Raw genomic sequence first — 15,666 nt, 5'->3', positions numbered from 1 at the left:
GCTGGGCCAAAAGATGCAGCAGAATTAATAGGGATGCACTAGCTTATGATGTAGATAATCACACAGGCAAATACAGCCATTGGGTAGCTATTGATGCTGCCCAATTGAGCCTTATGAATGATTCATTTTCAGTTTTAGCTCAGACCCATTGGTTTATCACCTTTTCGAGCGGGAGACTCTTCAGCTAGATAGAATCATAGAACAGTAGAGTTGGAAGGGGCCTGTAAGGCCATAGAGAACAATTGACATTATTTATTGTCCGATTCCTGTACATGGTGGAATTAAAGGCAATGAAGAGGATGTCAAGCAATGCAAATTGTCAGTGTGCGTGCACACACACACACACACACACTTTCAGAATCTTCCCCCATCAAATTTGAACTGGTGGTACAGCGTGTAAAAATTATAGGAAAGCCAGAACATGAAAATCTTTGTGTAACACTCTGCTCATAGTCAAATGCATTCGAATTGCAGGATGGAAATTGACCTGGTTCCATGTTCAGCAGTATCTAGACTGCATGTAATTACATTGTAAGATCTCTACCTGCAGCAGAGTAATACTTGGGATTTCAGTGCTCATCTTATGGAGAGCAGGTGTATTATGGAATTACTTAAGAGAAAGACATGATCTCTCTGTTAGTCATAGGATGGAAGGTCTTTGGTTTATTTCTGAACCAGTTGCAGAGATCTAGTGTGTCAAGAATAGGAAGGCATGGATGACTGGAATGAGGGATAAAGAGAATGCGGAATTGATATTGCTTTCTACCAACTCAAGTCTTGCTCAGCCTCTGCTGGTATGGGAGAAGATCAATTAGGGGGAAAGATAAGTAGCATAACTGAACTTTGGTTTTAAAAAACTAGGCTTCTTGTATGTGGAGTCAAGTAGAAGATGAAGTAGTTTTGTATAGAGCTACATGATTTTTATTTTACTACTAGTTTTACATGGGTTGAAGTAGCCCATAGTTTGATACAGAGAATCCTTCAAGCAAAGTTACACAGCTTGTTGGACACATTGTGCCCGCCCAGTGAAGCCATTCTTGCTGGCACCGTTAGGCATGATCCCTGCCATGGGGTGCCCTCCTATAAGCCCCTGTGGGTGGGGATCTACCCACTCCATTCCCCCAGAGGTAGGGGGAGCGCACTGCAGCAGGAGGGGAAGAAGCAGCCCTATAACTGTCCTTTGGACTACTCTCCCTCCCTTTGGTTTCAAACTGTCAATAGCAAAGCTATGCACTGGTTGAAAACAACAGAATGAAATTGAATAGGGATAAATGCCAAGTTCTACATTTAGGGAATAGAAACCAAATGCACAGTTACAAGATGGGGTATACTTGGCTCAGCAATACTACAAACGAGAAAGATCTTGGAATTGTTGTAGATCGCAAGCTGAATATGAGCCAGCAGTGCGATATGGCTGCAAGAAAGGCAAATGCTATTTTGGGCTGCATTAAGAGAAGTATAGCTTCCAAATCACATGAGGTACTGGTTCCTCTCTATTCGGCCCTGGTTAGGCCTCATCTAGAGTATTGTGTCCAGTTCTGGGCTCCACAATTCAAGAAGGATGCAGACAAGCTGGAGCGTGTTCAGAAGAGGGCAACCAGGATGATCAGGGGTCTAGAAACAAAGCCCTCTGAAGAGAGACTGAAAGAACTGGGCATGTTTAGCCTGGAGAAGAGAAGATTGAGGGGAGACATGATAGCACTCTTCAAATACTTAAAAGGTTGTCAAACAGAGGAGGGCCAGGATGTCTTCTCGATCCTCCCAGAGTGCAGGACACGGAATAAGGGGCTCAAGTTAAAGGAAGCCAGATTCCGTCTGGACATCAGGAAAAACTTCCTGACTGTTAGAGCACTGCGACGGTGGAATCAGTTACCTAGGGAGGTTGTGAGCTCTCCCACACTAGAGGCATTCAAGAGGCAACTGGACAACCATCTGTCGGGGATGCTTTAGGGTGGATTCCTGCATTGAGCAGGGGGTTGGACTAGATGGCCTTGCAGGACCCTTCCAACTCTGCTATTCTATGATTCTATGGTTAGGGAAGTCTGCTACCTAGTGACTAAAGATAGTACTGCAGGTTTCAAAGGCACAGACATTAAAAACCAAATAATCCTGAAGTCCACAACACCTAGGTTCCCCTTAGTATGCATGTCAAGTTTCAGGTATCTAGGGTTCACAGTCTTGGTGCTATGGCACAGACAGACACACACCCTCTTATTATTATAGACATGTAATGAAGAACATAGATAATTACAGTTGTGGGAACAAATAGTATTAGGTGGACAAGGGCCTTGCAGAAGACTATTTGGAACAAACAATGTTGGTTACCTTTCTAGAATCTACTAAGAGTGATCAGTTTGCTAAGAACTAGATTTATTTTAAATTAGTATAAAACCAATGCAAAGACCTAATAGATACTAGATATCAAAACATTCACAATTAAAGGCCTTTTAAAAAGTTTATTGTAAAACATAAAAAGTCTTATAAATCTTTACATTTGCCTGATTCAATCCTGCAGGTATCTTGCTCCATTCTGTAGCAGCCAGAATAAGGAGCAGCTTGCAGTTTGTATATAGATCACACTTCGAGTAGTTGCTGCAGGCAAATGGGTCCATAAGGATGTGTTCAGGCACTCTGCTGTTGAACTCTTCCAAGTTGAGTTACGTAGCACTACTCTGGCTAAAACAACTAGTTTAATTACTCTTCGATTACAGATCACACAATTCCTCCTACCCTCTGAGGTCATACTGGAAAGTGGGACATATCTTCTTTTTTCACACTTGGAGGCACAGAGAAGCTGGCTGATAACACTGGCATGGCATTCTGCCTTAGAAACCATGACATCCTGAGCTTGTATAGTCTCCAGATGTTATCAGGATGCCTCATCAGCCAGGTCGTGTTGGTCAAAATACCTGTTGGGAAGGGGGATTCATAAAAGTTGTACTCATCACTAAGAAATATCTCACACAAGTCTTAAAATGCATCAGAGAAACACAGCACGTATACTACAGTATCTAAACTTCCTTCAGTTGAAGTATTAAATAAGGCTCAAACATATACCCATTTTTAACTGGCTCTTCAAGAACAGAAGCCAGGGATGTCAGCACAGGACAATGAAGCCTGAACAGAAGTAGTGTATAGTGGTGGCTATACTAGGCATGGAATAACAAACCAAAAGATCCATTAACAGATTGAACCGCAAAAGATCCATTAACAGATTGAACCTCGGAAGTGGATGAATTGGGCTCTAGCATTTAGAAGCCAAAACAGCCTGGAGGAATTCTATGAAAGACACTGCGACACTGTATTGAAGACCATTGAGAGATGTTTTCATCATTATGTCCTTATAATAAGGGCAGCAACGCCATAAAATAAATGATATGATAGTCTTAAGACAGCTGTATTGTGTTTGTGCATTTGGTTTTTCTTTTCTTGTTCCTAGGTGTGTGTTTTTTATTCCTCACTCCAAATAAAGTTTTGTTGGAGTTCATGATGCTTCTTGAACATAACACTTCTGTAATACTGCTGTTCAATTCCCAGGATCTTCTATTACTCTCTGTAGGCTTCTAAATGTCATGGAATGTGACACTAAGCAACAAAGTGCACGCAGGAGGAAAGTGCACAGGTATACTGCAGTGGCACATGCTATGCGCACAAATTACAAACTGCTATGCACTGAAGCTTTGTCCCCCCCCTCCCCCTGGAAAAATCCCCCCATGGCTGTGCCACCAAGTTTCAGCGGGAAATTGCCACTTTTTCTGGTTGCGCTAGTTACATTAAACAAGCATTGGTTTATGCTAGCTCAACATTATTAGCACTGACACTGGGAGACCACTGGATACTACACATAAGCAAGTAAAAGGGCCTAAACTAGTACTGCAATTACTGCAAAACTATAGCTCTTATCCTCAAAGGCCTGCCAGAAGCTCTGAGTTTACTTTCCTTAAACAGTCAACTTAATAGTTAAGTCACTTGCCGTACCTGCCAACTAAACAAATTAACAAGTTCAGAGCAGACACACTTTCCTCATTCTTGTTTTCCTGCAACAAAAGGGGTGGGGGAGAGAGAGTCAATGTCATACATTATAGCAAAAGCCTCAAATTTGCTGAATGTCAGCAATACCAGACATGTTTTGTAAATGTGATAGTTAGGAATGTCTCTTCCTTAGTCATGCTTTGAATTATCATTCCCAGAACATATCAAAGAAACAAAATGTAAAGTAATTTTAACTAGCAGTTAGCATAAATGACATGTTCCATCCTCTTTTCCTGTAATTAATCAGCTGATTTAGCTCACCTCCAAGACTCGCACTTCAGAGCATCGTCTGGCCAGTTGCCGAATTAGGGAGTGAGCCTCTGGTAACAATGGCTTTTCAAGACAGGCCAACAAAGCATAAAGCCATCTGCCCTACAGAAATTTAAGGAAAGTTGCAACCAGAATTAAACCAACCACTGAGATTTTACCCATGTTAAGTGAAAACATTGTTATTGTCCATTTTATCAAGGTCCACCACTATGGCAGGTCTATAAGCAAGTGAGTCAGCATAAAATTGATATCTGTTCCTTAGGATTCTGCCAAGCCATATTATGCCAATTGAAGCACCTATATGACAAAGCTTGAGAGAACTTGTAGATGCAAATGTTCTTCATCACTGCTGTAATGTGTTAACACAAAGAGTTTTATAATTTATGTTTAAAGTCCATAATACCTTTATAACTATTAAAGAGCTATGACAGCCACAGTATCTCAATAAATGAGCCAGAGACAGAGCAGTTGCAGGAAGATCACTTCCTCCTCTCTAACAGAAAGAACATTCAACTCCAACCGCCTGCATCTCTGGGGCTGTAGAAGTAAGGGAAGGAACAGTCTGGCCCCATCCATTGGCCAAATAGCCACCAAATGCTGTATGAGCAAAAAGACCAGTCTGGCCTGAAGTGCATTTAAATGGCTGCTTATACCTTGTCCTGGCCTTGAAAAACTGAACTCTTTCCCTCTTCATTTTCAATCCCCTTCCCTTGTGTGTCTTGTCTTTTTAGTTTGTACACCTCATGACAAGGTCTTTTTCTCTCGTTTTTTTTAAATTAATGTGAGACATTTTAGAAGGTGATTATTGTCTGAAAAGCAGGATAAACATACAGTAAATAAATAAGGTAATAGGAGCATATGCACTTAGAAGATAAACTGACCTGCAACCCCTAAAACAGAAACAGAGCAAACAGACCACTTTACAGTGACATGTCATCATGACTGTAACAGAAGCATAGCTCTGCTTAATAAGTATTTAAATTTTCAAACTGAAAAAGACCCACCAAGCGACTGATGAGAAATAGATGCATATACAATTTCATTCAGCTTAATTTCAAAAGGGATAACTGTTTCCTCTGCCATTCAAAATTAAAACAGGAAGAGTTCAAGTTACCAGTTCTGGAGTAAATTCCTTCTCTGCAAGCCAGTTAGTTAGGTATTCCAAGACACTGGTTACTGTTGCCTTTTAAGAGAAAGAGAAGCAGCTATGAAAACGTTTCCTATGAGTTCTACTTCTTTATCGTTCTTGCATTAACAGATAAGACCTGCTACAAACATGCTAGGGGCAATCCAGTAACCAGATGACCAATTAATAGCAGTCACCATAGCTTGGGTACATATGCAAGCATAAGGACATAAGAAGGGCCCTGCTGCATCAGACCAAGGGTCCATCTAGTCCAGCACTCTGTTCACACAGTGGCCAACCAGCCATCGGCCAGGGATGAACAAGCAGGACATGGTGCAACAGCACCCTTCCACCCATGTTCCCCAGCAACTGGTGCACACAGGCTTATTGCCTTGAATACTGGAGATATCCATTGATATCCATTGGTCAATGGCTACTGGAGATAGCCATTGACCAGTACTTTATTAGCCTCTAGGCAGGGTATTGCTGTTTTATTTGTATATTTTGTACAGAACCAAGTACGTTGTTGGTGCTAAATAAATAAATAAATAAATAATAGCCAATAGCCATTGATAGCCTTTGCCTCCAGGAATTTATCCAACCCCCTTTTGAAGCCTTCCATATTGGCCATCACTACATCTTGTGGTAGCGAGTTCCATAATTTAACTATGTGCTGTATGAAGAGACTGCACCATCCTGCAATGTCAAAACTACTTCATATTTTGTGATGCTATGTGATAGTTGCTGGTACAGTCTATGTACTTTTTAAAAACTAGCATAGCAAACTGGAGAATCAGGTAGTTGTAGGTCCCAAATATTTCTACATGCTTACATAAAAATAAAAGAGCATTTTTGTAGTTCAGAGCTTCATGCACCTTTCAGCAAGCTACATGTATGAAGCTAATTGTTTACTATCATAAGAGACGCCATTACGATAGGATGTCTGAATGACAGTACAGTATAAAGGACTCACCATCAACTACATTTATAGACTGAAAGAAGTAAAATTACCTGATTCATTCTGCTAACAATGCTCAGCAGTGGAGGAAAGCCAATCTAGAAGAAAAGAGAACAAATTGGCTTCTTATAGGCTAAATATTTGGTTGCTGGAAATCTAAATCTCTAAATTAGCTTACCAGCACTTTAGCATGCATATAAACTCTGGATCAGCATAGAGATATTCAATACAAGTATGATAATTTTGTCCAAACATAACTCTCACCTGTATATAATCAATTCCTTGATTTTCATCACTGGATACTTGAATAGCCATGTCTAAATATAACTTTTCACCCAGACAAAATTTTTTCCAGCCTTCTTCATCATCTGATCTAGGCTGAATGTAAAGAAACAAGGTGGTTTTTTTTTTTTATTAATGAAACAAAAATGTTTTGGGTATTTTTCCTAGATTTACGGAAAATATCTCTCTCCCCTCAAAAGTTGTTCATCCTGTATTTTTACCATCATCAGATACCACAATGTAATGCAACTCAAGAGCAAAATAAAAAGAAACATGCATTAAGGGCTGAATTAGAATATGATGGAGTAATCAGTGTAACAACCATGTTGAAAATGTTAAATTGTACTCACAATTGCTACATTACTGTCCAAATGCTGTGACTTCCAGTGATTCCTGTGCTTGTTCACACTCTGAAAGATTGGAAATTAAAATCCAATATGAACCTTTCACTGGGGTTAGAACATTAATTAGTTAAGTCAATCAACTAGATCTTTTTTAATCACTAAAAGGGGACTCCCAATTAAAATTTTGGATTATTTTTAACATGTATCTGCAGACAGCAAGAGCCATTTTAGAAGAGGTATTCTCCCCTCTCTCCCACATACCTAAGAAGGAATGCCTCTTCTAAGATTATGCTTGCTGAAACACAGGGCTCATCTACACCAAGCAGGATATTCCACTATGAAAGTGGTACGAAAGTGGCATATAAAAGGCAGGAGTCACACTACTGCTTTATAGTGGTACTGAAGTGCACTGACAACTGTTGGGGCCCATAATACATCTACACCAAGCATGATATAACACTATGAAAGTGGTATGAAAATGGTATATGGACTACAATGTTATTATTATTATTATTATTTATTTATTTATATAGCACCATCAATGTACATGGTGCTGTACAGAGTAAAACAGTAAATAGCAAGACTCTGCCGCATAGGCTTACAATCTAATAAAATCATAGTAAAACAATAAGGAGGGGAAGAGAAGGCAAACCGGCACAGGGTAGGGTAAGCAGGCACAGGGTAGGGTAAAACTAACAGTATAAAGTCTGCACAACATCAAGTTTTAAAAGCTTTAGGAAAAAGAAAAGTTTTTAGTTGAGCTTTAAAAGCTGCGATTGAACTTGTAGTTCTCAAATGTTCTGGAAGAGCGTTCCAGGCGTAAGGGGCAGCAGAAGAAAATGGACGGAGCCGAGCAAGGGAAGTAGAGGCCCTTGGGCAGGCGAGAAACATGGCATCAGAGGAGCGAAGAGCACGAGCGGGGCAATAGTGTGAGATGAGAGAGGAGAGATAGGAAGGAGCTAGACCGTGAAAAGCTTTGAAGGTTAACAGGAGAAGTTTATATTGGATTCTGAAGTGAATTGGAAGCCAATGAAGAGATTTCAGAAGCAGAGTAACATGGTCAGAGCGGCGAGCCAAGAAGATGATCTTTGTGGCAGAGTGGTGAACAGAAACCAACGGACTGATGTGAGAAGAAGGAAGGCCAGAGAGAATTCACAAGACAAGATTACAATACAATCCCTCTAAAAAAAAAGCCCTTGAATGTTAGTCCAACTGAGAGCATGCATTATATTGAAGGTCAAACCTTAAGAATGCAAGGATTTGGGAATGCTCTCTGACTGGTATAGCAATAAAAGACAACACTCTTTAAAATGGGCACTATGAGCTCATGGTTCTCCAGTCAGACTGGGTATAAGAATGTACCAGAAAAAACATAATTCATAGAAGATCACTGGATTTGCATGTGCACCATTTACCTGGCGAATGGCTGAGAAGTGAGCCACTTGTTGCTGTTGCCATTTCAGAGTCGGAGAGTACCCTTCTGGGGCAGGCTGGCATCTTGAAAGCTAAGAAAACAGAGACTTAAATATGGCTACATTAAAAATTCCACATTGTTCAATTTTAAGACTGGGCATTCCATTTCAAGTTCTGTTTCACAAGACTAGGCATCCACATGGATTGTGCAAGTTGCTCAGGTTTGTGACTGGCAATGCCTCAGAAGTTTTTTACAATCCATGTATATTTATTTATTTATTTACAGTATTTTTATCGCGCACCTCAGCCAAAAAGGCTCTCAGAGCGGCTTACAATTGATCAGTAAAGAAGACAGTCCCCGCCCTCAGGCTTACATTCTAAAAAAGACATGACACACCAGGGGATGGGGAGGGAAGAGGGAGAGATGTAGTGGTATAGTAGCTAAAGTGTTGGACCAGGAGTCAGGAGATCCTGGGTTCTAGTCCTCATTCAGCCATGGAAACCCACTGGGTGACTTTGGGCCAGTCACAGACTCTCAGCCCAACCTACCTCACAGGGTTGTTGTGAGGATAAAATGGAGAGGAGGAGGATTATGTATGCCACCTTGGGTTCCTGGGAGGAAGAAAGGCGGGATATAAATGCAATAATGATTGTAGATGGTATCTTGTCAACAGAATTCGAAGCTTCAATAGCAGGTCCAGTCTTAAAAATGAACAAGAGGGAAATCAATACAAATGCTTCTCCCTATTTAACCTTTTTTCTGAACCCAATGAAAAGGTTTATGGATACATATCTTTTAAAAACTTACTGATATATTCACAGTCTGCTTCTTTTTCAATTTCTTGGGGTCTATCTGGGCTACAACAACATCAGGGCATTTTGCCGCTTCAATCCTACAAAATAAAAATGAGTGCCTGTAATTTGGAACACCTTCCAGTCTCTAGAAGCCTAGCACAGGGATTATTCAAGGATGCTTGCATTTTACCATGTTTGAAAATATATTCAATATGACATTAAAATCGCCCCCACAAATAAACACCTTGGCAGAGGTGTTGAACCTCTTTCAGCCTGAGGGTGAAAGTTAATTTTGGGGAAGTTCTTTGAGGCAGATTCCAAAGGTGGGTAGGGCTGAAGGCAAAATGGAATGGGGCCAAGGGAAGGCAGTGGGCCCAAAATATCAGCAAATTTTAGCTTAAAAACCTTACTGCCAGTAACTAAGTCTTAGAAGAAGATATTTTGAACTTTTAGGATGGGGAAAAACCCACACAAAAGCCAGAAAAACCACCAAATGATCAACAGTGAGGGGAAAGGGGGTAGCCATGTGGGGAAGCCTGGAGGGCTGAATTGGCACCCCAGGTGGGATGGATTTGGCCTTTGAGGTTTTGTGCCTAGATTATGGAAGTCATCACAATTTACCCCCCTTCTCCTCCCGGCACTGAACTCCCACAAGGAATCTTGATTACTTTCTCCTCTCTTATATAAACAGGGCTCTTTGATAGGCACCACACATATCTTCACAGTATTGAAACCCACAGTGGACCACTTAAAACAAAGGCTGAGTTCGGATGACATGCTAATAAATGGTTGTTTTCCATTTTGTTCCTATTCCCCCCCCTCCCACGGTTGATTAGCGTGTTATCCAAACTCAGCCAAAAACTGTATTTTTAATATCAATAGAACTCCTTTATTATAGTCCAATAATATACTCTCATAGCTCAAACACAACTGTCTTACTTGGAACACTGACTTCTCAACTGCCATCTCCACAGCAGGAGTATGTTTAACATCTTTTCTACTGGCTCTGCTCCTTTTCCTTTAATACAATAACTGGAGATGTTAGTGGACTGCCAGGTCCAGAAGTTAGTGGATTGCAACTCCCAGCAGCCCTAGCCAGCAGCACAGCCAATGGTGAGACATGATGGAAGTTGCAATCCAACAACCAGGATACCTGAGAGAGCGCCTTCTCCCTTACCAACCTGCCCGGTCACTGAGGTCATCCGAGGGCCTGCTCCTGGTGGTTCCACCTAGATCCATCCTCCGATTGGAATCCACCAGGGGAAGAGCCTTCAGCGTGGTGGCGCCCCTCCTGTGGAATTCCCTGCCTCTGGAGGTCAGGCAGCTGCCAACCTTGTACTCCTTTCAGCGCCTCCTGAAAACATCTTTATTCCAAGAAGCCTTTCTTTAACATGCAGCCTTGGATTTCTGTGTTGTTGTTTTTTGCTTCTTTTTAAATTTTGTTTTAACTGTTTTATTCTGTTTTTATTTTCATTTTACCTTGTACACCGCTCCGAAATTTTTTCAATGAGGAGCAGTATATAAATATTCTAAATAAAATAAATAAATAAACATCTGGAAGGCCACAAATCGCCCACCCCTGCTTTAACAGCAAAGCACACAGAAATGATCCATTTAGAGATTCCTCACATTACTTTTCATGTCAAGAAAAGCTTCACATTACATACTTGATCTGGAGAATTAGTAAATATTTTTTTAAAATGTTGGTGACTTTGATTTCTAGACTTGTCTAGATCAACCCACCACTTAAATTATGTTTCTCTGCATTCCTCCACCCTTAAAAGTAAAACTGAGATTTTTTATTCTTAATCCAGAGTTTTAAAAATGAATGGGCCTCTGTAGTAAGTTTTTTGCTTCCATTCTTTTAGTCCACTAAAAGAATGGTCACTTTAATCTTTTGTTTTCAGTGGGTTTTTTTAATAAAATGTTTGTATTTTTAGGCCATCTGTCCAGCAATGGAACTGTGGATGCAGAGGAAGCTTCTATGAGTGGCAGAGGGAGGAGGTGGGCTCTTTTGCAAATTCTTCCCTTCTTCTGCCGCTTTCCATACTACCACCCATGCTGTTTCATACTGCCCCGCAACCCTCTGGAGCACATGCAGGGGGTACAAGGAGCCTTCTGCCAGCAAAGGGGACACAACTGGTTACAACCCATGAAATGTTAGAGCATAACATTTAAGACACAGGTGATAGTTATAGGCATGCATTGTATAAAAGGACAGTAGAATTCGTAGACATGTGATCCACATGTGCTACAAGCCTACAACTGAAAGTATCCCCAGCCGACTAATAGGATGGATTTGTACTAGCACCCTGAAGCTAATTATTGCTGGAACCACTATCGATATGTTCCTACAGTTAGGCTTCACTCTTCACAAGGTTAGTCAGGCACCTCCTTGCTTCAAGACAGCAGAATGGGTTAGTAGGTGAGGCCTGCACAAACCCCCAAGCTGAACGCAACCCACCAGCCATGTATGCTGGATTAGCAGAGAATTGAAAAGCTTCCTGGTTTTGTTATCTCTGACTGCCAAAACCAGGCGGAGTGGGCTACATTCAGCTTGGTGGCACACAATTTGTGCATGCCTGGACAAGATGATCAACTGGTTTGCTTCAAATGTTACCATTCTTCGGTAATTTTAGTTTTAAAATTAGTTTAGATATTACAGGCTATAATCCCACCCAGAATTAAATGCCTTTACATCTCATTTAACCCAGGGCATTTGTCTACTTAATCTTGCCGGGTCTCCATCCTTTATTTATGATGGGGTGGGGAGACAATATTACCCCTCCCAAAGGATCCTCAGGGGACTGATGTAAAACGAGCAGCACAAGTAGTTTCAGGATCACAGTTTGTTTCCATTAGTAATCTATTTTTGTTTCAAAAGGCTGGAGTACATATACATACATACATACAAAGAAGCAGCACACAACATACACCAGCCTTCTTCAACCTGGTGCCCTCCAGATGATTTGGACTACAACTCTCAGCACTCTTGACCATTGGCCATGCTGGCTTGGGCTGAGGGCAACTGAAGTCCAAAACATCTGGAGGGCGCCAAGTTGGGGAAGTGTACAGCTCCTTAAAATAACACTTGCCAGATTTTGGCAGGGCCGAACACAACAATTCATGAAAAGAATCACTTGTCCTGATCATCACCTCTGCGCAAACCATAAGCGTAGTGAATGTGGCAAACATATCATGGGAAAACAGATTCGTTCCTCCCTGCCGCCGCACCGCAGGGAAAACTGCACGATCCTTTTCACTGGGGCCGCCGGGCCAATCCCCACCGCCTCCGTCCACTCCCCGGGGGCAGCCCCGTTCCTATTCCCAATTCCGACCTCTCTTTTCCTTCCAACGCAATGGGCACAGACACTCGATCAGCCCACTTACTGGACCCGCTTTAAATACTCTTGGGGTGTTCTGGGGGGCACAGTGGGGTCGAAATCTTCCGCAAGGTCACAGTCCTCCACCGGCAGGAGCCGGGGCATCAATTCCTCCACCGCCGACTCCATCTCAGCCAGTGACACCCAGCCAGAACACTTTCTCGGAGCATACGAAGCGCATGTGCACAAACACCGCCGCTCATGGCGGCACCACCACAGACGCAAACCCAGTGCGCGCGCACGTGTGCGCGCACGCACAACACTCCTCCCTCCCCTCTTCAGAGCGCGACTGGACCGAAGATAGGGGCACTTTTGCTTTTCGCTGGCAAAGGGCAACGAGCCGCACGCGCCTTGGTTTAGTTGGCTCCCCTCCCCGGTGGAAGTTACAAAGACTGGAAATTTGTACTGTGACACCGAGACTCCCCCCCCCCCCAGTTCTCAATCCAGAGAATTGGGTTTACTCAAGGGAAAAGTCTGTTTGGGAACTGAGTGCAGTACATTATACAATTATCTTTATTATTGCACATACGTGCCAGGCTTACGAAACAAAGATGATGAAGAGTCTAGAGGAAACCTGCATTTTTGTGAACCGCCCAGAGAGCTTCGGCTATTGGGCGGTATAAAAATGTAATAAATAAATAAATAAATAAATAAATAAATAAATTCAAGACAACAATCTCTCAGAGAGCGGCGTGCCAAAGATGTTCAGTTTCATGTCAATTTAAACGCAGAGGATTCGAGTCAATGTTAATCCTACTTAGAGCAAGCCCATTGAAATGAATGGAACTTGTTAGTCGTGAGAAACCGAAGTGCTATTCATTACAATGACTTAACATTTGATACAACCCAGAACTCCCTGGTCTTAGTGCTACATTATCACTGGTTCTCTAATTAATCCAGAATAAAAGGCACTACATGATATAGGATTATGGACAATTGTACATAGAGGTTTTGAAATGATGGGAAACCTACCCATTTATCATGGAAATGTCTGAGGTACTACTAAAGGAAAACACAATTCTAACACAGCCTCTTTCTTTTAAGCCTTTTCCTTTTGCATTTTACACTTAGTAGGATGGGAGGTGAGTGCAACCTTATTAGTTCAACTGGAACTCTCAGTGGCTTTTGATACCATCAGCGATGGTATGATTTATGCTTAGGGTGGCTCTAGTCCTTCCTGAGGACTGGTCCAAGGCTGGATGAGTTTTGTCCACCCCCTAGCCTTTGGCTTACGGGGTGCGTCATGGTTTCATCTTATCACCCATGCTCTTTAACATGAAGCTATTAGGAGAAAGCATCACAGCAGGTTTCAGGGTGTGATGTCACCAATATGCAATGACACCCTGGTCTACCTCTTTTCCACGTACAAATCCTGTGAGGCTATGGAACTCTTAAACAGCTGTCCGGAGGCTGTATTTGAATATGCAAACTTAATCCTGGTAAGACAGAGGATCTGGGGGCTTAAGAAGCCAGTTGATCTGCATGGAGATGTGACACTGATCCTGGATGGGACTGCACCCATTGGGGTTATATATTCCAACTTCATAGGCCGTTGCTAGACAAGGGTTTAGCCCGGGCTGATACCCGGGCTCACCCCTGTGCGTCTGGATGACGCACAGGGGATCCCGGGATCAGCCTGGGCTAAACCCTCCGTTGGCCCGGGATAACCGGCACTGGTTGTGGCCCGGTATTTCCGCAGCCCCGGGCTGAGCTCAGGGCTGTGGAAAGTCTAGCCAGTTCTGCAGCTTTTCCTGGCTATGCAGCTTACTCGTGAGTAGCCGGGAGAAGCCGCGTACTGGGCACAGCGCTCCACAGCGCTGGGGGGCTGGGAATCGCGGGGGGGGGGGAGAGATGGGGGCTGGGTGGGGAAAAGCAGAGCCAAGGGGGATCGGGGGATCGCAGCCCAGGGGCGATGGGGGGGGCATCGGACATTGCGGGCGGGGGGGGGAATCGGGGGCAGGGGGGAGTGGGGAACCGTTAAAAAAAAAAAGACCCACCTTGTCATTGGTGTGCTCCTGCACACATGGCCCCTTTAAGATTTTTTTTAAAAATGCCTGACGCAACGGGGTTTTCCTTTACCCCGTCGTGTGTCACGTGTAGACTGGGGCGACGGGCTGCGCTAGCATGCCACGCGGGCTCGCCCCTTCTCCCGACCAGATTAACAGGTAGGCCTAGCAAAACCCATAGTTCCTGCCAATATTAACACTATTTTGCACTAATTGAAGCTTCTGAGTTGCTTTCAAAAGCAGCCTCACATAAAGCACAGCATAGTATAGATTTTTTATCCAGTTCTTGGCTCTGTGCTGCATGGGAAGGTGCAGGTAATGTGACCAATTAACTCTGGTTCACTAGCTATGGCCCTATGTAGATCAATCAGACCTGGCTTCAGTTACACGCTAACTCTAAACTGTACTATAATGTTCTTTATATCAGGCTGCCTTTGACGACAACTCAGAAACTTCAATTAGTGCAAAATACAGCTGTGCTAAATGTTGGCAGGGTTTATGAAGTTGAAATATCTAACATCAATTTTGCACCTGTTACATAGGATACCATTACATTTCTAGGACGAATTCAAGATGATAGCTTTAACATGTAAAGCCCTAAACAGCTTGGGACCAGGCAGACCACCTTAAGACCATTTTCAGATATCCTGCTCATATGCCCACTGGTAAGATCAATTAGCTTGGCAGGGATGAGAGATAGTGTCTTCTCAGTAGTGCCCTTAGTTCTAGAACTTTCTTTCAAGTGTATTTCACTTGACCCCTACAGTACAGGCTTTGAAGTGGGCTTTAAAAACATATCTCTTCCAGGCTGCCTTTTTCTACAGCTGGCTTTATGTGATTTTGAGTTAACTGATTGGAATTGATTACTTAGATTTACAATGCTGATGTGCTGTCTTATGTCTAATATATCTATGTGTCCTTTGTGTATGCTGCTTTGTGAAGGCATGTCCCTGAAAGGCTGCCTATAAGTACATTAAATAATACTTTCTGGACCCTGTGAGAATCCAGCTGACTGGATGTGGCCTGTGAGAAAGCCAGGTACAGTGTCAGAAGTTGG

At 42.7% G+C, this 15,666-nt stretch overlaps 1 protein-coding gene across 2 annotated transcripts; it reads right to left on the bottom strand.

Moving 5' to 3' along the window:
- Positions 1–2,436: 2,436 nt before the first annotated feature.
- On the bottom strand, positions 2,437–12,802 carry GEMIN2 (gem nuclear organelle associated protein 2). Of its 2 annotated transcripts, XM_063117830.1 has the most exons (10): positions 12,611–12,802; positions 9,234–9,318; positions 8,428–8,517; positions 7,019–7,078; positions 6,651–6,764; positions 6,440–6,484; positions 5,417–5,485; positions 4,294–4,404; positions 3,979–4,037; positions 2,437–2,909 (listed from the first exon to the last, which is right to left on the bottom strand). In XM_063117830.1, exons 1-10 carry the CDS (start codon positions 12,730–12,732, stop codon positions 2,870–2,872), a joined length of 795 nt encoding a protein of 264 aa, XP_062973900.1. In that variant the 5' UTR covers positions 12,733–12,802; the 3' UTR covers positions 2,437–2,869. The 2 variants fall into 2 exon arrangements, with proteins under 2 accessions (XP_062973900.1, XP_062973901.1); XM_063117831.1 differs by lacking the exon at positions 4,294–4,404.
- Between the last annotated feature and the right edge of the window lie 2,864 nt (positions 12,803–15,666).

The sequence above is a fragment of the Elgaria multicarinata genome, chromosome 2 (assembly GCF_023053635.1).
Source record: "Elgaria multicarinata webbii isolate HBS135686 ecotype San Diego chromosome 2, rElgMul1.1.pri, whole genome shotgun sequence".
NCBI lineage: Eukaryota > Metazoa > Chordata > Lepidosauria > Squamata > Anguidae > Elgaria > Elgaria multicarinata.
The sequence above is the reverse complement of the archived record's forward strand: the minus strand, read 5'-3'. Positions and strand labels throughout refer to the sequence as shown.